The 22,132-nt window shown below is 35.1% G+C and overlaps 1 protein-coding gene across 1 annotated transcript in view; it reads right to left on the bottom strand.

Moving 5' to 3' along the window:
- The window catches only part of USP38 (ubiquitin specific peptidase 38), a 31,533-nt gene extending 9,992 nt beyond the window's left edge, over nucleotides 1-21,541 (bottom strand). The window contains exons 1-7 of the mRNA XM_063108464.1: nucleotides 20,291-21,541; nucleotides 18,559-18,694; nucleotides 11,584-11,713; nucleotides 9,802-9,903; nucleotides 5,706-5,864; nucleotides 3,615-3,808; nucleotides 1,003-1,096 (exon numbers count right to left, since the gene is read on the bottom strand). Coding sequence (XP_062964534.1) covers nucleotides 1,003-1,096; nucleotides 3,615-3,808; nucleotides 5,706-5,864; nucleotides 9,802-9,903; nucleotides 11,584-11,713; nucleotides 18,559-18,694; nucleotides 20,291-20,972 — 1,497 coding nt within the window. The 5' untranslated portion in view covers nucleotides 20,973-21,541. The remainder of the gene's footprint in view (nucleotides 1-1,002; nucleotides 1,097-3,614; nucleotides 3,809-5,705; nucleotides 5,865-9,801; nucleotides 9,904-11,583; nucleotides 11,714-18,558; nucleotides 18,695-20,290) is intronic.
- Nucleotides 21,542-22,132: the final 591 nt, after the last annotated feature.

The raw sequence follows: 22,132 nt of genomic DNA, 5'->3' as shown, positions 1-22,132 counted from the left end.
AATATATATTATATAAATGACATATATTCTTCATATTTGTGTGCTCAAAACCTAAACTATAAATTCCTTGAAAATGAAAAATCATTTTTGAATGCTTATCATAGACTGCATATAGTGTCTCTCAAAAAATGTCTGTTCAATGAATGAATATTTACTATACGTGACCTTTTTGCCATTAGCATGTATCCATTCCTTGGGTAAATTTGTGGACATAAAAGATCATCACAAAAATTTAAGCTTTAAAACTTAAAATTTCAGATATTCTGTTATAAAGAACAGAAACAGACTAATATTTACCAAGAGTCAAAAATAAATAAATAAATAAATAAATAAATAAATAAATAAATAAATAAAGCTTAACAGATAAACAGAACCACATAGATCTTTAGTCATAATGAAAGGGTATATATAAGAAAAGGAAGAAAAAATGTCTAGGCACCACAAAATTATTTTAGTTGCTCATTATAGTGTAAATCTATTAAGTTAGTATATATAAACTATTAAAGATGCATTCAAAAAGATTTCTTCATGAAGGATCTTCTTTATTGGAAAGGAAATCAGATTCTATTTGTAATAATTTTTAGATCAATGAGTCAGCATAACATTCATCTATAAGAATGGGAAGCAGGGGGAAGAAATAAAAACTTTGGGCATATCCTGATATCTAGATATTTTAGGCAGCATCTCTTCAGCACTTCTTTTTTTTGACCGGTAAGGGGATCATAACCCTCAGCGTGGTGTGGTCTGCACTACGCTCAGCCAGTGAGCGCACTGGCCATCCCTATATAGGATCTGAACCCGCGGCCTCTGCGCTACCAGCGCCGCACTCTCCCAAGTGAGCCACGGGGTCGGCCCCTCTTCAGCACTCCTAAGTGGATTTGTTGTACTGGGTGAGATATGTGATATAATATTTCATCAGTTAAAAAAGTTCTGTGTAATGTGAAGTTTAAAGAATATTATCAATGCAGTTAACACATACATAAAACACACATATACACTCACCTGTGTATGAGCCAAAAAGGCAAAGAGATGCTGCAATTTTTTCATTAATGAATTGCACCCATTTAGATTTAAAGATAATACTTGTCTCCTGAAACTGAAAGAGAATAAAACATAATGATTTATGCATATATGTTATACACATGTGCATTTTTTTAAAGCATTTTTTAAAAGCTAAAAGGAAGTTAGTCCAAAAACTTATTATCCTCCAAGTAAAACTTTACTTACCTGATGGCCATTTACCTAACAAAGTTAACTACCTATAATGCAGTGAAAAAGGAAAGGGAGAATGACAATAAATGAACACTTATTATATGGCCTGGTAATGGCCTATGTACTATCACATATTATTTCTATTTTTTGGGTTAGCAAATAGAAATAGCTTAAGCTTTTGATTTATACCTTAACAACTTTTAAATTATTTCAAATCTGCATAAAATAAAAAATATACTGTCATCAAAACACACTATAAAGTTAGAATGATTTAAAGAGTGTGGTACGAGTAAAGCATGAAAAAAGGATAACTATTTAAAAAATAGTACAGGAATGACTTGGTAGTCATTTGGAAAAAAATGGAGTTAGATAAGATTTTACATCACCACAAAAGCCACATAATGTAACATAAAACACAAAACTACTGAACTATTTAAAAGAAAAAAGGTAGAAATTTAGAGAGTGAAGGCTTTCTAAAATCCAGACAATAAAAGTGAAAAATGGCAGATTTGACTATATAAAATAAAAAATTGTAAATAAAACACTACACAAATTTAAATTACATAATTGGAAGAAAGCATGTAACAAAGAATTGTCACCCAGAGTATATATATAAATCAACATGAAAAGAGCAATAGAAAGACGCACAAAGAAAAGAAACAGTTATTCAGAAGGGAAACAGAAATGAACAAAAAAAAAAACAGAGGGAAAAACTCTATAATGGCCAGCAATATGCAAATTAAAAAGACACTTTTCTTCCTCAGAATGAAAAAAATTTAAAAGACTGATTCTATCAAGTGCTGCTGGAGGTATGGGTTCATAGGTATGATCATATATTAGGTATGTGAGTTCAAAATATTACAGCCTTTCTGGAAAGCAATTTGGCATAATCTATTCAAAGAAAATCTTCTGTATGTGCATACCGGCAGAGAGATGTTAATTATGAGCAAAACAACCCTATATTTATTAACAGGAATATGGTTAAATAAATTATGGCACACTCATTTATTCAGAGATATATACATCTGTATTGCCCTAACATGGGAATATTTCCAATACAAATTAAATAATAAGAGCAAATGACTGGAAAAGAATACATAAGCAGGATTCTCTGCAAATTTTTTTTTTAAACAATGCATTTGTTTTTGTATTAGATACAAACTTAAAACTGTACTGAAATAGGTCTGGAACAATGCAGACAAAACTGTTAACAAATTACCTTTAAGAATGAGAGTGCCTTATTTTTATTCTATATGCTTCTAGGTTAATTTTTTTAAACAATGAAGATGAATTAATATATTACTTAAGAAATAAAATATGCTGTCTTCCTATTCAGAAATAGTATTACTGGCCACTATACAATAAAATGTGCTCTTTGAATTGTTCTTGCCAGTTACAACTGCTTTGGGTCTCTGCTTTCTCTGTCATTTGTAAAATGTGATGGCTGAACTAGATGACCTCTGGTGGTGAGAGATAGATTCTTTCTGTCTCATGACTAGTATCACCTGTGCCTACAAATATACCATTTCTTAAAAAAATCAAACAAAAAATTCCAAATACAAACAAACCAAAAACCAAAGTACTAAACCAAATAAAACATGTCTTAGTGCTGACAGTATAATCTGGGGCCAAAAAAATTAAAGCTAATTCTACATCTCATAATTCATGATTCCTCTAGGCCAGGAAAACAATTTATAAAAGCTTGGAACTCAATTTGTAAACATCTTTGGTCAAGTTCCATGAATACTTTATTGGCACTGAAGAGAAAAATTCAACTTTCAGGAAGTTATTATTTTATACCTTCACAGACACTATTCACATAACTAACAACTTCTGATTTCCTATTTGCTTGGTTCAAAAGAAAATGGATTTTAAAGCGAATTCGTAAGAGGGTAAAGAAACACGTCTGTTTAGACACTTGTTCAGTAACTATTATCTTGGGGTGAGAAGCAGAGCTTAAACTTCTTAAACAGCAACGGAGTTGATCCGATAAACAGCAAAATACCTACAAGCAGATAAAATTAAATATGACCCTCCCTCAAAAGATATAAAGGTTAAAAAAAAAATACTGTCTTATGGGAAATACTTTAGGACACAAACTCTTTGGAATAGGCTCAATCAATCCCTTTGTTACACTATGAAATATCAAGTCAGAGTAATTAAAAAAATAGTGGCATTCTAAATAAAATGTATAATATAATCAAGTAGAATTTACAGTTAACATTTTACTAGTTCCTGAGCACTAAAAAGCAGCTTCATTTCTGAATAAGGCAATTCATATGGAAATGTTAACATTTATGCCATTTATAAAAAATAATGTGCAGACAATTCCACCATCTTACATTTCATTAGCATGTATCATTTCTACAGTTAAAAATAAAAAGGTTCAAATTTAAACTTACTCTGTGGCCATAAACAATGCTTGGATAACACTGTTCATATAACATGTATTTCCTAGGTTAATAAGACCAGTTTTCCCAGTTTCAGATTTTCCAGAAAGTCTAGACAAGCAAGATGCCAAAGAATTGGATTGAGAAGTCCAGGCACTTTGACTGAGAATCAATTTCATCTTCTCTTCACTGGGCTTAGGAAAATCCTATTGACCATAAAGAGGAAAACAGTTTAAAAGTAAAGTAAAAGCTATTTTTGTTATTAAATTAACACCATAAAGAAGATATTTCTATTAACATTTAAGCTTTATTTTTTTCCCTACTTAGTTTTGAAATCACTGATGATACTTGGCTAGTCATTTAAAAAATCAAATTACACTGCACAACAAAAATAAATACCTCCTAAAGGCAGAGTTTATCATGTTGAAGAATACTCAAGAACCAGGAGTTCAAGTCATATTTGAACTACTTATGCTCCCTATTTGCCAGCAAAATGTTTACAAAACAAACTTTGAGATCAGAGAATATATTGTAATGTTATTTAAGGCGGTAGAATTAGGACTTAAATTAGCACACAACTGAATAAGCTAAAGAACAAAAAATTTGTTTTCAAATTTTGTAATGAAAATAAGAAATGTCTCCTTTTCATTCACCACTAATATCTACTCAGTATTAACCCTTAGAAATAAAAGCCCAAAGTAATTAGGGGACGTAAAATGAAAGCATCTAAACACAATGATTTCTAACTTTGAAAAATAAAAACTCAATTCATGTTTAACCATATAGAAAATTATGATGACATACAGTCTTCTAGCCTGCTTTGGGAAGTATGAGATAAAATTTTAAGTGTAAATGATTTCAAGCATGAGTAGATCACTAGAGAACCAGGGAAGTTGGTAAAATTATTAGGGCTTTTCTGGACTACTATTACTATCCGATACTAAAACCTCAGAAAACAAACATTTCTGAAGGAATTTTAATCTTCTGATTTTCTTCTCTTTGTGGATAGCTAATAGAAAGTGCTTTTCTTGGGCTAAGAGTGAGGCCCCTTGCTTCATCTAAGCCTATATAAGTTCTGAGAATTTTCAACATGAAAAGCTCTGAATAACTGAAGAATGGCAATCAATTAACAAGTGTGACAGATTTTGTCTATGGACACAGTGACAATGTAGAAAGAGATTAACATTACTATCAAAACCATGACAAAAAGCTCCAGTACATAATTTACTTCTGAAGTGTCAAAGTGTCACACTAGCAGTACACATTAATTGCTTAACAGTCTTGTCTTCTAGACTCAACCAAAATTAGTTTGATTTAGCTAATTATATAGTAAAAAGAACATGTTTTTTAATCCATTTCAGATACAAAAGAAGTAAAGGTAATGAGACCTTTATATTGTATTTCAGATCTCAAAAAGGAACATTATTAATAGAATTGATTTAAATTAACTTCTAATTAAGTCTGGCTGAGGCAAGTTCTCCAGTTCTTTTGCTACACTCTTATTATGCAGAAAGTTTACCAAGAGGATAGTGTGTTTATTGTGACCCATTCTTCAACACTAACTTCAGTGCTTTGTAGATCCCCTTTCCATACAATGTTGAAAACTGGGTAGGTCCACAAACAATTCAAGTAAAGACTCTATGAAATATGAACATTCATGAACAGTCCATAGCAAAAATAGAATAAAAAACAGGGAAGGAATCAAAGCTAAATATTATACTAAACTGTTGTTCCTTGCTTCTAAATTGTACTTTACATACTTTAACACTTCTGATATTGGGATGCAAATCTGATATATATTTACTTAATGGAGTATTTGTTTTTAAACAAATGTCCCCAAAAGCTGTTATAAGTTAAAAGATATACCTTATAATTGATGGCATTATAGAACTGAAGAAATAGGGCTATTAATTTAGAATGGTGATTGATAGCAAATAAGAAAAAGATTATTCCCTAAACACTAATGAAACCTGATTCTAATTGTATTTTTCAAATAAAAAGCATATTACCACAAAATTGTAAAGTGAATAGCTGGTTGTAGGAATTTTACCTATCACATCATGCTCTGCAACTCCACAAGTACTGGTACCACTATCATCATACCTTTACTGCCTCCAGAATAGGTTCATAGAGATCTGGAAATCCAGAATAATGATACATCATACAGTGTATCAATTCTGTTAACTGCACTAAGAAGGCTGTACTGGAAGGCAAACCATCACTTTTGAAAGAGTGAACCAAATTAACCACATGAGGAACAATCTGAAGAGGAAAAAAAAGACAAACATTCCTTAATTTATACAAATTGGCAACAAATTCTCTGGCCTACAAATAAGAATGCAAATGTTATATGATCAGCAAATACTTTTCTCTATGTTCAGTCACAACCTTTCTCTAAAAAAGTTAGAAAGATAAACATTTCTAGAATATAAGGTGAATCTAATTTTCAAAGTTATATATGATTTTTATTCCATATAAAATCTCTCTCCTCATCCTTATACTCTATCTAAAACACAAACTGAGAATAAAATAGGAATCTTAGTCATTGCTGCCATTCTAAAAAATATCTAAATTGAAAAATGTTAGGGATATTTACTGATCAGCTAGTTCAACAGGAACAAATTTTTAAGAAATAAACCTAGAGTTAGCTAAAGAGCTCCATCTAGTGTAAAGTCAAAATTTTTCACTTGAAAGAATTATACATAGTTTACACATTAAAGTCTACTTCAAGAAAGTCTTTGAAATAACTTATACATGTAACTAAAATTACAGCTCAGGTAACAGGATTATTTTTCTTTTAAATGAGCACAGGAACAATGTCTTATGTTAGACTGGCTATCCTTACTAACAACCCCATTCCCCACCTCCAAAAAAGAGATGGTTTTAAAAATAAAGGGAATCAGAAACTTCTATATCATTTTTAAGGAACTGGAGCTAAAAATAAAAGGAAAATCTAAACTGCTCATTGCTCATAAGCATGTAGAAAACTGTTAATATTGATAATCAGCACAACAATATTCTTTCATTATCAAACTGGACTAAAAGGTTAACTAGTACAGAGCCAATTACATTTAAGACATTATTAACAAAATGAAACAAATTCTATTTTGCAGAAATGGCTCATTCTATTAGTGTGGTGCTGTACTTTTTCCAACTAATCATTAGTTACAATCTGATACTACATATTTACACTTTTTATCGTAACAGGCATATTCTGTTCTATTTGTAGAATGTTTTTGGTTGCTAACTCCTGGGTTAGGGTCTTTGTTTTTAGGCTTTACTAAACCAGATCACAATTTTCAATTTCAGATCAAACTGTTCCTTAAATAAATAATTTAATACTTGTTTAATTCAATAAGCCGAATATTCTAAACATTTGTTATTTGTTAGTAAGTCAAACATTTTTTATTTCAATTACTCTTTTCAAAAAAAAACAAAAAAAGCAACACAAGGTAAGGGGATATCTTCTATCTTTTAAAAAACTTTGAGCAAAGAAACAGGTTTAGAAAATAGTATTAGGCTGGCTGGTTAGCTCAGTTGGTTAGGGTGCAGTGTTACAACACGAAGAAGAGGAGTTTGGATCCCCTAATCAATTCCTTTTCCTTCCCTCTAAAAAGAACAATCATATTCTTAAATTAACATTGTGCTTTCCATTCTTCACAGTCTAGCTTTACTCTTGTGCTTGAGGTCTTAAATCACATTTTAGCTTTTGCACTACCTTCTTTAATATTAATTACCTCCATCAAAGGTATTAATGACCATAAAGTTATGAGTTCCTAGTGAGGTTACTCTATTGTTATCATCTCTACATTTCTAAGCAAATCTGAATTATAATTCCATCCCATAAAACCACATTTATCAAAACATTCTCTTGCTAAAATAGCCAGCAATCTAAAATTATTTTGTTTCTTCAGAGGTGAAGGGAGGGAGAGATGGAAGAGAAGAGGAAAAAATTTTTAAAAACGATTATTAAATTTACAATTCCAAATCTTCTGAAAGCTTTTCTAGTGTAGATTTAGTCTTTTCAATCAGGTAACATTGTTATCTACTACTATATCCTAAATGGTCAATATTACCTCTGACATGAAAATAAGGCTTAGTTCTTCAGTAATACAGATATACTTCTAAGCAGACTGTTACCTTCTAAATGCTTGAAAACTAATTTTTTGAAAGTTCATTTTTAGATTTTGTGAATCTACATGTTTCTAGACATCATTATAATACTCACTTAAGCTATTTGAGGAAATGTATAAAATTTATTTAATTAGAAGCTTTGATTTTTTTTCTTTCTCCATTATTACTATCTGCCATAGCCTCTGTTTAAAATAAACTTTTTCCACTTGTAAAAAGCATATTAAAAGTAACATAGCCCATAATAATATACACTATAACATCAATCTTGGTTTGACCTAAAATATTCTAAACATATAATAATATAATGAACAATGATGCTGTTGATTCCAGATTATTGCTGACATTTAGCAACCCCTAAACCCAAGTCCTTTGCTGAGTTATAGGTGACTTAACTACCACATGACCCACTACTAGAAATCCAAGCTATTTTTAGTTTAGTAGAGGGTCAGGCTATATACAGTATGTAGGCAGTAATTAGGTCTTTGTTTTTAGGCTTTACTAAGCCAGATCACAATTTTCAATTTCAGATCAAACTGTTCCTTAAATAAATAATTTAATACTTGTTTAATTCAATAAGCCGAATATTCTAAACATTTGTTATTTGTTAGTAAGTTAAACATTTTTTATTTCAACTACTCTTTTCAAAAAAAAAAAAAAACAAAAAAAGCAACACAAGGTAAGGGGATATCTTCTATCTTTTAAAAAACTTTGAGCAAAGAAACAGGTTTAGAAAATAGTATTAGGCTGGCTGGTTAGCTCGTTGGTTAGGGTGCAGTGTTACAACACGAAGAAGAGGAGTTTGGATCCCCTTATCAGCCAGCCACCAAAAAAACAGAATCATTTGTAGGGTATAGTATTAGTGACTAACCAAGAGAGATTAAGGAATGTCCTCATTGTGAAGAGTAATAAACATTAGAACATGTAAATAAGTTATGTTAGAGAATCTCCTTCCTAGAAATTTTAAAAACAAGCCTTTTCTCAAATGGCCTGCACATGACAGCGCTTCCAGACAGAGACAAATAACTGATTTTTCCCCCCATCGTTGCTTTATTAGCTCAAGTTTGAGATTTGTCTGTATGACAAACAGATATAAGCTTATCACTTGATGATCAAACTCAACAAAGTTAGGGTAATTAACTGCAGAAATCATTCACTCAAGTGATAATGTATACTATAATTACTTGTTAGTAAGGTTTACTTAGTACAAAGTCTGTAAATTTTTTCAGTGAAAATGAGGCACTGTGCAAGCCTATGTAAGTATACGGTTCTCTAAAGCAAGTTATATTTCTACCTAAAAATTAACAACTGGAATTCTGCACTTCCTCATCAGTCTCCTTTGAATTTTGTTATGGTGAGTCTGTATCCCTAAGATTTTTACATTGTGGGTGTTCTGATGATGAGTTTCTAGTCCTGTAAAATTGAGGATCAGACCTCAGAGGAAGCAGGTATCCACACTAAGGCACTGCTTTACTGTGATGCCCTAGATAGGTAAATACACAGGTTCCCAAAATAACATGTTGTCATTCCTCATCTGCAATAATTGAATGAAATCAAATCAAAGGCAGTGATGTAGCTGGTTTAAAGTGGTAGAATTCTGGATATATTTTAAAGGTGGAGTCAACAGAATTTGTAGGATATGGGCTGAGAGAAAATGAAAAGCCCTAATTCTGGGGCTATAAAGCAAAGACTGATATTTTTTATGCTTTTGAAATTCTAAAGAAGTCAGTGGTTTTCAACCATTTTAATTCTTCTACACAGTTCACATGTGCAACAAACATCTATCAGTGACATCTCCCATGTAGAATCCCATGTAAGTTAACTTTCCATTGCTGGTAGTGGTTGCAAGTGGGGCAGTTTTGGTGAGACCTATAACATATCTGAAAACAGATTTCTTGGAGGGAAATTCCACAATCTCAATTTTTTAAGAAATCATCATAAAGCTACATGAAAATAATTATATTTAGGACTAACCTACACTTTTCACTATATACAAATGTGACTCAATATTAAATACAATTTCTAAAACAAGGCCTTTTCAATATAGAAAGTTTGTGTAATAACTTACCAAATGGAACGCCTCTGGAGAATGCTGAAAACTAAGCAGCATGTGAGAAAGAACTGCAAGAGCACCAGGTCTCACAAGAGGAAACCAAAGTCGATTAAAAACCTTCAAAATAAGATAAGATATCCATCTTAAAAGTTTGTAGAAAAATCATCAATCCAATCAGTGGTTATTTTCTTAGCAGCAAAAATTATTTATGTGAATGTCTTTCTTCCTGTAAAGTTCTATCATAATATATGTTATTAAATTTGGGGGGAGGGAAAAAGTTAGGAAATAACAACATGACAGAGATCAAGGGGAATGTAATGGCCTAACCAATTCTTAAAACTCCCCAATTAAATGAAAGTCTGTCATTCAATTCACTCAACAAATATTTGAGTGGAGTACCTACTTTTAGATACTCAAATATTTGTTGAATACCTACTATTGCTTGGCAATGGGCATACAATAGTGGATCTAAAAAAATCTCTGTCTTACAGTGCTTATCATCCAGGGGGTGGTAGAGACAATAAAAAGTAACATGTGGTGATAAGTACTATAAACAAATATAAAGCAGGGTATGATGAATAGGGAACACTTGGCAAAAGGGTCTGCTGTTTTTTTATATAGGGTGGTGAAAAAATGCCTCACGAAAAAGGTGAGATCAGACTATGAAACTGAAGGGAGTGAGATAAGCTCGGCAGACACCTGGAAGAAGAACACTGTAAGCAGGGCAAACAGGACTGCCCTGAGGCCTCCAGGCTGTTGTGGCACAAATATAGAAGGACGGTATAAGTGAAGAAAGAAACTGAGGCAAGAATAACAGGAGATGGGATCAGAGAAGCAGCAGTGGGTTAGATAGCTGTGGGTGTGACACCTATAGGAGACCAAGGGCAGGAGCAGGGAGGGTACTGCAATCAGTGCTGTAAGAGATGATGACAACTTTGGACCAGGTTAGAAGTTGCAGGATTCTGGATATATTTTAAAGGTGAGTCAGAAGAATTTGTAGGACATGAACTGAGAGAGAATGAAAAGAGACAAGGATAGCTACAAGGTTTTTGGACTCAGCAAGTGGAAAAACGGAGTACCCATTTATTAAGAAGGAGAAGACCAGGTTTGGGAGGGAAAAATCAAGAGTTAGTTTGTGGACTGGGTCAATTTGAGATCCAAGTATAGACAGTTTGATACATGAATATGGAGCTCAAGGGAGAACAGTGGATTAGAAATATAAATGTGGCAATCATTAAATTAGAGACATTATTTAAAGCCATGGAACACCTCTTCTGTGAGTATGGATTGAGAAGAAAGTGAACCAAAGACTGAACTCTAATGCACTCTAAAAGTTAGAAAAAGCAAGTACAAGAGACTGATATGCCAGCGAAGTAGGACAAAAACCAGGAAAGTACAATGCCCTAGAAATAAAAGGGAATGATCAACCACGTCAAAGGCTGCTGACAGGTCAAATGAGAAGAGGCCTGAGAAATGACCACTGGGTTTAGCAACATTGGAAAGCCCTGGTGTTAAGGTAATTTTGGTAGAGTAATGGTGGTAAAAGCTTGATTAGTTGTATTCAAGAGATAATGGGAGGAATACATTTTCATATTAGGTATTTGAAAATAGCAAAATTATTTTAATTACCTGTACTTAAATGGCATTTTTTAATTTCTAAAGCCTATTTAAAACTGTTATTCAAAACAAAACCAAATATGAGAACATATTCAAAATTAGATGCTTTAAAGGAGATAACCCAAAGATAAAAATATTATGAATCCATACATCCTAACAGATTTATATACTCCCACTTACCAGTTCTATTTTCAGCAAAGTAACATCTATCAAAATAGTAAACTTCTGGACAGCTGCCAGTCCTTTTAGGAGAGCAATTACCCATGTATCCACATGCTGAGCTAATGGCCAGGACAGCCAGTCAATCATTCTGAAAATTGAAGGAAAACAAAACTATTAGTATTGAAAATATTTTCAACATTATTTAGTTAGGAATAACAAGAGTTACAGTAGATAACCACTGATGCTATAACTCCCTATTTATTAAGCTTGCTAGTGAAAAGAACTGGCCAAGATGCAGAAATGAGTGGAATGGGTGCTTGTTCTCAAGGAGTTTCTAATTTTGTAAGCTGACAGTTTATTTTCAACATATTTCCATAAAAAGAATTTCTCATAAATTATCATTTTTGCATACATGCAAAATTTTAAATATTGCTATATAGGGGCATCAAGAATTTATTTACTAGGCAAATTTACTCTAAGAAGAGAAGTTCAAGTATAGATATCTGAACTAAGACATGGATATGGACTAAGATTTCCCCTTCCTATTGAGCACAATCTAACTATGAAGTGACTGTTAAAAAAGACCATGTTTTGAATTGTGAAGTGGGTATCTTCATCCCTTTCAAAATCCTACTATACAAAGACAACAAAAGGAAACTTCAAATACATAAAAGGTCACTGAGTGTGTAAATATCCAAATGGCCTCAGTCTGCATTAATGAATGCTTTTCTTCTTTGAATACCAACCCAGCTTAATGGAAAAAAGACAAAGTAACATGGGGGTCTGCAGAACACCGTTCCTAATGTTAGACATCTACCACAATGAAAACTCTTTTGGAAATTCACTGGGCGAAATGATCATATAACTTGACCCAGTAATCCAATTTTGGGAATTATATTGTAAAAAAATAGTAGGGTTAAGAAAAAACCAGGTTTTTGAAGTCAGAGTGGTCTGGTTAAAAAAAATCTCAATTCACCATTTATTAGCTGAAGGACCCTAAATACCATATGTAAGTTATTCAGCCTCTCTATGTCTCAATTTCCTCATCTGTAGATTACAGATAAACATGCTTATTTTACAGGGCTACTGTAAAGATTAAATAACACTGAAAATACTCCTTGTGAATGCCTCTCTTCCACAAAATAATAACATATGTAGCAATAAATACATGAATTCTTGATTGTACAAATGTCAAATATAAACACTAAGGACATAAATATGGGACCAAAAGAGCAACTACCATGTTAAAGGGACTGAATCTAAATTGATAATGGTTATTTTCACAACAGCTATATTATGTAACTATCAACATAAATACTGGATTGATATCTTTATTAAGGTTTTTGCTTTTAAGATTAAAATGTTCCATCAGACAATGAGGGGCCCCAAAGTCCACATACAATTAACTGCAAGTTATTTGTATGTTCTCTCTATTCCTCACGCTAATTTTATGTCCTTTCTTGTTTTCTTGGCTTCTTCCAACAATGATGGGTACAAGTCATTAAAGCAGTCCATGACAGCTGTTTCATATTTTCTAACTATTGTTAAGCTGATTCTCATAAAATTTTGTGGCCATTCTACATAGGAAAGCAAAAACACATTTGTGTATAAAGAGTATATTCACTGTAGCAGTGTTCATGATATGGAAAAATTGCAAAGTAAATGACCATCAATAAGAAAATGACCAAATATAGTACGGTGCTGATACTATGAATGCAATACCACGTAGAATTTTAAAGAATGAGACAGATCTATATGAATCTATAATGAGGCTCTAAAATGGAAAGATCTGGGTTCAGATCCCCTTACCAGCCAGCCAACCACCCTCCTAAATAGATAATAAAATGGAAAGATCTGAGATATTATTGAATTAAAAAAAAAAATACCAGTAAGTTTTTAAAAAAACCATTTTGTTTAAAAGAAAATCATGTGAGTACGTATATGTAAACATGCACACAAAAAATAATGTGATGTAGAGGCAGGGTACGTGTGAGCACATCTCCTTGGCTCTGTGGACTCTGCCCCATGGGGAGTGGCACTGCCAGAGTAGAACCATACATGGTTCTCTAGAACATAGAGCTCAAGGCCAGAACTCCCTTTAGCTTAATCTAAGGAGAGTACTGGTAATGGGTGAGAGTGGGCAGAGAGGAGAAAATTACACTTGGCCATAGCTTTTCATTATCCCTAATTATTCCTCTATCCTTCCTATTTCTGGCTTTCCATCTCATAAGCCTCCACTCTTTACCTTATCCCATGTGTACAAATCTCTTGACCACTGTTAAACTTCACATCAGGAGTTATATAAATTAGAAGTTGCTATGGTCTGAAAGTTTGTGTCCCTCCAAAATTCATGTGTTGAAATCTCACCCCCAATGTGTTGGTTTTAAGAGGTGGGGCCTTTGGGAGGTGATAAGGGTGGAGAGCTTGTAAATGGGATTAGTGCCCTCATAAAAGAGGCTAAAGGGAGGGCCTTTGCCTCTTTGGCCATGTGAGGACACACAGAAAGTGCCATCTGCAATTAACAAGCCCTCACCAGACACTGAATCTGCAGGTACTTTGATCTTGGACTTCCCAGCCTCCAGACCTGTGGGAAATAAACTTCTGTTGTTTATAAATTACTTAGTCTAAGCATTTTGTTATGGCAGACCAAATGAACTAAGACAGAAGCTATTATGAAACAAATATTTGCGTGTGTATTACATAGAAGGTGCTGTGATAGGTGATGAAAATACAAAAGTAGGATATGGTTTCTCCCATAAAATTGGAAAGAAAAGTTAGGAAATATGTCAACAGTCACACAATTATCAAATAGTGGTACTGGTATTTGAATTAAGCTCTGCCAGCATATAATGCAATGTTTTTCACTACACTTTAATTATATTACAGTTTTGCTTCAATTGGATTGGACTTATATATGCCCAAATCTTCTCAGGCACAGGCACTGTGGAATGAATTATTTTTATGGTTAATTACAGTAAGCTATCTACCATGTATTGGTTAATATCAATTTTTGAATTCTAAGTGCACTTTACTTAATCCTGATATAGTGTTTTAATTTCTTACTATTTAAAAAACATTTGTATGTATCCTGTACTGGCCAGCTGCCAGAAAATAAATAAATAAAAATAAATAAAAAACTTTTAATTATACCTGTCATTTATGTACTTCAAAGTGTTGTCTTCTCCCTTAGACTGTAAGTTCAAGAGCAATGATCTTGTTTTTTTTTTTTTTTTTTTTAATCTTCCATATCTTTGGGTCCTCAGTACTTAGCACAGTGTCTGGCACTGAGTAGGAGCTCAAATTTGTAGAATAAATAAAACAATTTCTTTCTATAGCTACAAAAAATACATGCAACTTTAAAACCTGACCATTAAAACTGGCATTAATTGTAATTTATGGAGAATAATACAAACTTTCACTTTTACATGACAGCTTGAGGGCTATACTCAGCCTTCAGTTTTATTTGTTTCAATGTTTTAAAAATTGGGAAATTTCACATAGAAAACTGGATTTCAGACTTCTCCTGAAAAATCAGATCAAGCAAGACTGGATTCAAATTTTCTTGTGGCAACAAAACAATTGGAGTTGAGAATCAGCTTTCTCTTTTAAAAGGTGCTTGTGTACCCCATTCCCTAACATTTCACTTACACCTGGCCTACTTCATACTTTAATGTTACCTGTCTGGTGGTGGTATGGTATTCGTACTTGTGTTTCTTTGGATTGTAGAAAATGACTGTGAAGCATGACAAGTGCTATGTTTGGGGAAGTACAGAACATGGGAAAGTATAAGGTAGGTGTATACTAAAAACAAATATAGCTACCACTTTCAATTACATTTTCTATATAAGAAGAATTACTTCAGGTAAGAAGAATTACCTCAGGCTTAAATAGGATCTTGTAGGCTAAATTGGAAATGCAATACAGAAACTAGATCACAACTTCCCACAGAAACAAATAAGTAAAAATTAATTTCTGAATACTTTCTGAAAACAATAAATTCCTAAGTTGAGTACTATGACTGTTTTCGAAAAGGGAAAATTAACACTAAGAGTGCAGAATGCCAAAGTGGAATTTGCACTTGATTTAGTAAGTAGTGGTAGTCACTGTAGTTTCTCCATCAGAAGGAAAAAATTAGTGGGTCCAGATGATTTAGAGAAGAAAAATAAGTCACTGCTGGCAAAAAGACCAACTAGAAGACTATGAAGGCCCGATTTCCTCAAGGTGGTGGTGATAGAAAAAGTGTCATTCTAAGAAATGTCCTAAAGAAAGAATCCAAAGGACTTAGTTATGTTAATCAAAGAGAAAAAAAGAAAGGATGAAGTTGAAAACTGCTTAAAGGTTTGTTATCAGATATCTAGAAGAATTAGAGTGTCAATGGGGGTAAAAACAGGAAAAAATAAAAATAAAAACCAACATCAGACCATGATGGTAAGTTCTGCCTCTAATGGAGTGACCCTAAGTAAGAAACTTGACTGCTCTGGGTTTTCTTCCTCATTGGTGACTACACAGCATAATGATTCTAGAGCCTGACTTAAGTTCAAACTCTAGATCCACCATTTATTACCTGAGTGAGCCTGGTTAAATCATTTAACCTTATCAGTTTCTTTACCTATAAGATGGGGCTAATAACAGTACATACCTTAAAAGGTTGTGGTGAGTATTAATGACTTAATGGCAAGTAAAGTAAAATGTTAGCTATTGTTACCTATGCAAGGAGGGTGAGGAAACAACTAATTTTACATTTCACTTTCAGCTGTGAAATCTAGAATTTCTACATCTTTCTATTTCACTAAGAGGACAATATAATTTATGATATATCCATCCCAAAGAGAAAGAGATTATAGTGCTGTTACAGTCACAATGACAAAAGAGTGTAGCTGCTAAACAAGTTTCATTACAGATATATGGACAAGATAAGAATGTTTCTTAAAAGTAAACGATCAATCAGGACTTTACATAAAGACTTGGAAATCAACCACATACACATCAGAATTGATAAAGTGATAAGAATAAAGGGAAAGAGGAAAATAAAAAAACAGATTGAAGAAATTCCTAATACCACGGTGTCACAGGATTAGAATTTCAAGAACAATGAATAGGAAGATATCAAGAAGATAAGAATAAAAATATTGACCACCTAATATAGCAAGAATATCACCATAAACTAAAAGCAGCAGGGATAGAAGCCACACAACAAGAAAATATTTACATAGACTTTTCTCAAATATATAAAGCGTTTTCACAAATCTCTGGAAATTAAAGAGAAAATGAACAATAAGAAATTGGAAGTAAAAGTTGCAGATAAATTGATTCAATTGTTTAAGAGCACAAGGAAGAAAGAAGAAAAGCTAGAAGAGTGAGGCCTTTTTAAACTCGGGGGTGAAATGGAGGAGGAGGTGGAGAAAATCAAAGTCCCCAGAGTTTGTTTTATAGAGTCAGAGTAGTACACATGAGGCTTTCTGAGAACTCAACGTAAATATTTCAGTTTATATGTTATCTTAAGACTATAATTTTATAACAGGGGCACAGAAATGATTTTGTTCCAAATCCTTGTATTCTACTTAAATGTGCTTAATACATATATACACACATAGGAAAAAAACAAGGTAGATATGAAACAAGAATAGGTACATAGGAAAAGCTCGATTAGAAAAATATAGTCATTGATAAAAAGAAACTGAATACCTGGAGTAAGCTCTATAAGTAGGTATCTTTGAAGAGAAAATTGGCGAATTGTAAGACAGTACTGATACTCTTCCTTCAGATATCCACAGGTTTGCTCCCTCACTTCATTTCTTTACTTCATGGTCACCTCAATGAAGCCTTCTTCATTTCTCTTATGTAAAATTGCAAACCACTCCCTCACACCCTATCCCCCTTCTTGTCTACTTTTTTTCCAAAAACACCACTGTTCAACATAATAAATTATTTTACTTAGGATATTTAATCAAACCTAAAACAAAATCAACTTAAAGATGCATAACTAGCTTGTGTACCACCAAGGCAAGATAAGTCTTATCAATTCAAGGCAAGAAAAGTCTTGTCAATTTAACTAGGACACCAATGACTGGGCATTTCCCATTTCAACATTTTTGAAATTAGTAGGCATGTTGTAATCAATGAGCTATGTTACTAGTTTACTCTCTGCTTCCCCAACAAGAAAGTAAGCCCATGAGGGCAGATACTTTTATCAGTTTGTTCAAGAATGTTTTGAACACTGCCTGACACTCATGGTTAGTAATGTGATTAGAATAAATGAGTAAATAACTGAATAAAAGTACAGAAGTGCTGAGCAGGACAAATAATATAGTTTATATCTAAAAACGTAGGAAGAAAACTGTAAAACATAAAGAATAAAGAGAAAAACATAAAAGTTACCAGAAAAGCCTGACTACTCACAAAGGAATGACAATCAGACTGACAGCTGACTTCCCATAAGCAACAACAGATACCTGAAGACAAAGCAGTATTATTTTCAAAATGCTGAGAAAATGGCAATTAAACTAGAATTTTGTATCTTGCCAAATCATCTATTTAAGACTAAGAAAGAAAAAAACGAACTTCAAACAAAGGCAAACAGTGTATTACCCATTGAGTCCGGCTTAAAGAGAAGTAAAGTACGTACTGTACCTGTACATAGCTTTAAAAAAAAAAAAAATGAACCTGGAAGGAAGAAATACGTTGCAGGAAACAATAATGAGCAAAGAATTTAGTAAAATATATTGATAATCCAACCAACTGACTGTACAATAAGTGTGTATGTTTTTGGAATTAAAAAAAAGGGGACTTGAAAATAGATTTGTGAATTACTGGGATGTCTGTTAAGGCTATAATACACAATTCATTTTAATTAATTTGGAGAATCTTTATATATTTGATCCCATAATTTCAGTTTAAATATTTCTCTAATTTTTTCATTACTCACCAAATACAACAAAAATACCCCCTCTTCCCAAATCTACTATTACCATCTATAGTGTCATGAAGAAGTACCTGCAAAGAGCTTGGGTCATACTTGCATCTTTTACATTTGGATCCGTAGTAAGACTCCTGATGAGAACTGTAATCATCTGAAGAGGAATATGCTGCACAAGACTTGCCAATGCTACAGAAGGTTCAAATGATGCATCTATTTTTTTAATTAAAAAGAAAAAGGAATATGGCAAGAAGGTTCAAATGAAGTATTGAAAGAGAACAACACTTTACAAAAAAAAAAGATGCAATTGCAGCAAAGGAGATAATCAGGAAGCAGTTGTGATGCTACATCGCATGGATAGGATCTAATACATAAGGAATGTTAAATTACAGAAATGAGAGATTAAGAGTGAACAGCAATGATCACTCATTCTACAGGCAGAATACTGAAATATAAAAACTCTTATTCACTACTGCCATATTTAGTCCATCAGTTAATTTTTGGCATTCTTTAATATTATGTTATCATGATAAAATACTCATTTGCAAAGCAGGAGTCAGAAAGGAAAAGTAAGGTATCATTTCAATTCCCACCTCCAAAGTAATTTAAAACTACTATATAGTCATTATATCGCTCTAAGGAAAAATTTAAAAATCTCTTAGAGAAGTAAAAATTAAGGTGAATTTTGGGGGGACTTTACTTATAAAAAATTTTAAGCAAATCCAAGATGAGCTCTTTTGCTGCTACAGGTGAAAAATCTGAGGGAAACCTAACAGCCATGACAACACAGGCAATACAAGTAAAATTAGGATAAGGAAAAAAAAAAAAAAAACCAACTCAGATACTGCAAATACATAGTTGATAATTCTTTTCTAAATGTATTAAATTCATCGGAATGTATAAAGTTTGTTAAAATCCCACCCTTTTTTCTGGTTCTCACGATAAAAGGAGGACACCACCTTCATAAGTTTAATTTCGAACAGCCAGGGAGTCCCCACTGGTGGTATAATCAGGGAATATGGTTGTACCACGTAGAGAGGAAGTGAACATGGTGGTTTGGGGACTTTGACCTCACAACCTACAGACTTGAAAGCTCCAAAGCAGAAAAAAGAATGTAGATGCACAGGTAAAACAATTCCTGAGTGAGAAAGTATCTTTTAGCCAAGTATCACTTGACCCTTCCTGGCTTTCTGAGGAAGCAGTTCATTAGCACAAAAACATCTACTTAAGTCCTCATACTCACCCTTCAGTCATTCTACCTACATCCTGTCTCATACATACTACAAAAGACAGAAAATGCCGATATTTAAAAACTACATACTTTAAATTACTGGGATAATCCAGTAATAAAACAAACTGCACAACCCATGAATTAAAAACTGGGAGAATTCAAAACAGGGGAAAAAATACATTACAAGATGATAGGGACGCGTACAATAATAATATGGTAAACATTATGCTACCATTAGTCACTAATAAATAGACGCTTCACATAGTAGCTGTCATCCTCAAAGTATTCCATAACTTGAGCAGAGGCTGGATAATTAAGGAACCTGTTTAGTGCCAAAGGTCTTAGACGTAGACGCTCTCAAACTTTAAAATAGGAACACTTATCTGTTTTTAAGGTACAGAGTGATATCCCGAGGAACACAGTAGACGGAAATAAAATTTTGGACGAGGCTATTAGGATTTGTGCACAGTTAAGAATGTTTTCGGGGCAGGAAGCAAACATGTTGTGTATGTGTGTGTGTGAGAGAGACATATACTGAATTTCGATGAGATATTCTCCTGAAATATGATGACCCTTACCTGTGGAAGAGATGCTTGCAAAAACTTCTTGCAGGGAAGGCAGCAATGTGGCGGGTTCGGCTTTCCAGATGTTCTGCAGCAAGTTACTCACTTTTGTCACCTGGGAGACATATTCCCGAAGCTCCTTCTCCTGGGTGGACACGCACTGGAAGTGGCCTATCGTTCGAACTAGTTGTTGACAGAAGGTGACGGACAATTTCCCTTTGGGGATGCATTGCACGAAGTCGGTCAAAAGGTCGCTCAGTCGGGCACAGAGTTGCGGCTCGGGTCTCTCACATACCATCCGTAATACTTCCACCTGCAGCAGGCTGAAGAGGTCCAGCACCGATGGGCAGCTCATGATCAGCTTCAGGCCGTTGTGAATGTAGTCCAGGATGGCTACGTCCTTCCTGTCCAGTGAGTGATAGCCCTGCTGGAGGAGGCCCAAAACGAAGGTCTTGTTGAAGAAGGACTCGAACTCTGGCCGATGGTATCGTGCGTAGGCCTCCAGCACCTGGTGACCCACCTGCCGCTGGAAAGGGTCCCGGCCCTCCAGGATAAGCCGGGTTGTCAGGTCAAACATGGCCTCGCACTGCGCCCCATCTAGCCAATGCTCCGCCGACTCCACCACCTTCCGCACTATTACCCGCTTTAGGGGCAGCGGGTGCGAAGAACTCACCAGGCCCTCCAGGATCTTGTCCATTGTCGCCACGCTGCAAGGCCAGGGCCAAGGGGTAAGGAGCGGGCTGCGGCAACCCCGAGGTAGAGCAAGAGAGCCCTGGAGCAGAGATGAATTTGGAGCGCAGCAGCAGCGGGGCCGGCCACCGCCACCACCGCTTCAGCAGCCACATTTATCGGATAGGGGGGCCCATCCAAGCCGGGGCTGGAGTTGGCAAGCGTAAGAACAGGCACCACCCGCCGCTGGCCTAAGACAGGCCTGTACTCCGCCGCCGCCCCGGGCCCCCAGTCCCGCTCAGCATCAGCGTGGAGGGGCTAGTGGAGGCCTCTGGCGGCGGCGGGCGCTCTGGGCCCAGGGCTGCAAGCCGATAGGTGGAGGAAGTGCGCCTCCGCTTTCCGGGGCAGGTGTGGGAGTCCAGGCTCCAGCAGGTCGTGAGATAAAACCGGCACTGGGCTGAGTCAGGAGGCGCTGTCACCGAGGGTGCCAGAAAGCCGGGGAGAACAGACCGAGACGAACACCCTTGACCCGGACTTAGAAGGGCCGGCAAACAGGAAGTGAAGGATGGAAAGGCCCGCCCCCCTGCCCTTCTGCCCTTCCCCGCTTCTCGCTTCCCATCTACCACTCTCCACTTCCTTCCTTCCTTCCCCCGTGACAGCTCCCTTTCTTCTGCCCCAATTCATAGGCTCCCTCCCCACTGCGCTCCGACGCCCTCCCGGCCCCGCCCTTTCGCTGCTGCGCAGGCGCGGCCGCCTCCAGTCGAGTCAGATAGCGACGTGCTCGTCACTACAGAACGAGTGTCGAGTCACAGGCGGTGTTCCGGGCCGAGCGGCCTAGGGCGGGTGCTGTACAGGTGGTCGCGGTTCTAGGATTCCTGCTGGCTGATCTCTTTCGGTTCTGTCTAGGTCAGGTTAATCGTGAAAACCCGAGGAAGGGCTATTTATATAAAATCTTGTTGAATAAGAAAGTTTTGGAAACACAAGGAGAAGAGCATTTAGGAAAAAAGTAAGGGGGACTAAAAACGCGGATCGAGGAGAAATCATTTAAACGTCCTGGCTCTAAAATGCCTAAATGCGATTGCCTTTCTCCTACGATGTGGTTGTTAACGTAAGGACATACATTTGGCTCAGATCGGTAACCGCAGAGGTTTGTTTCATCAGGCATTAGCAGATATCCAGTTAGTGAGC

The sequence above is a fragment of the Cynocephalus volans genome, chromosome 9, assembly GCF_027409185.1.
Source record: "Cynocephalus volans isolate mCynVol1 chromosome 9, mCynVol1.pri, whole genome shotgun sequence".
NCBI classification, from domain to species: domain Eukaryota; kingdom Metazoa; phylum Chordata; class Mammalia; order Dermoptera; family Cynocephalidae; genus Cynocephalus; species Cynocephalus volans.
The sequence above is the reverse complement of the archived record's forward strand: the minus strand, read 5'-3'. Positions and strand labels throughout refer to the sequence as shown.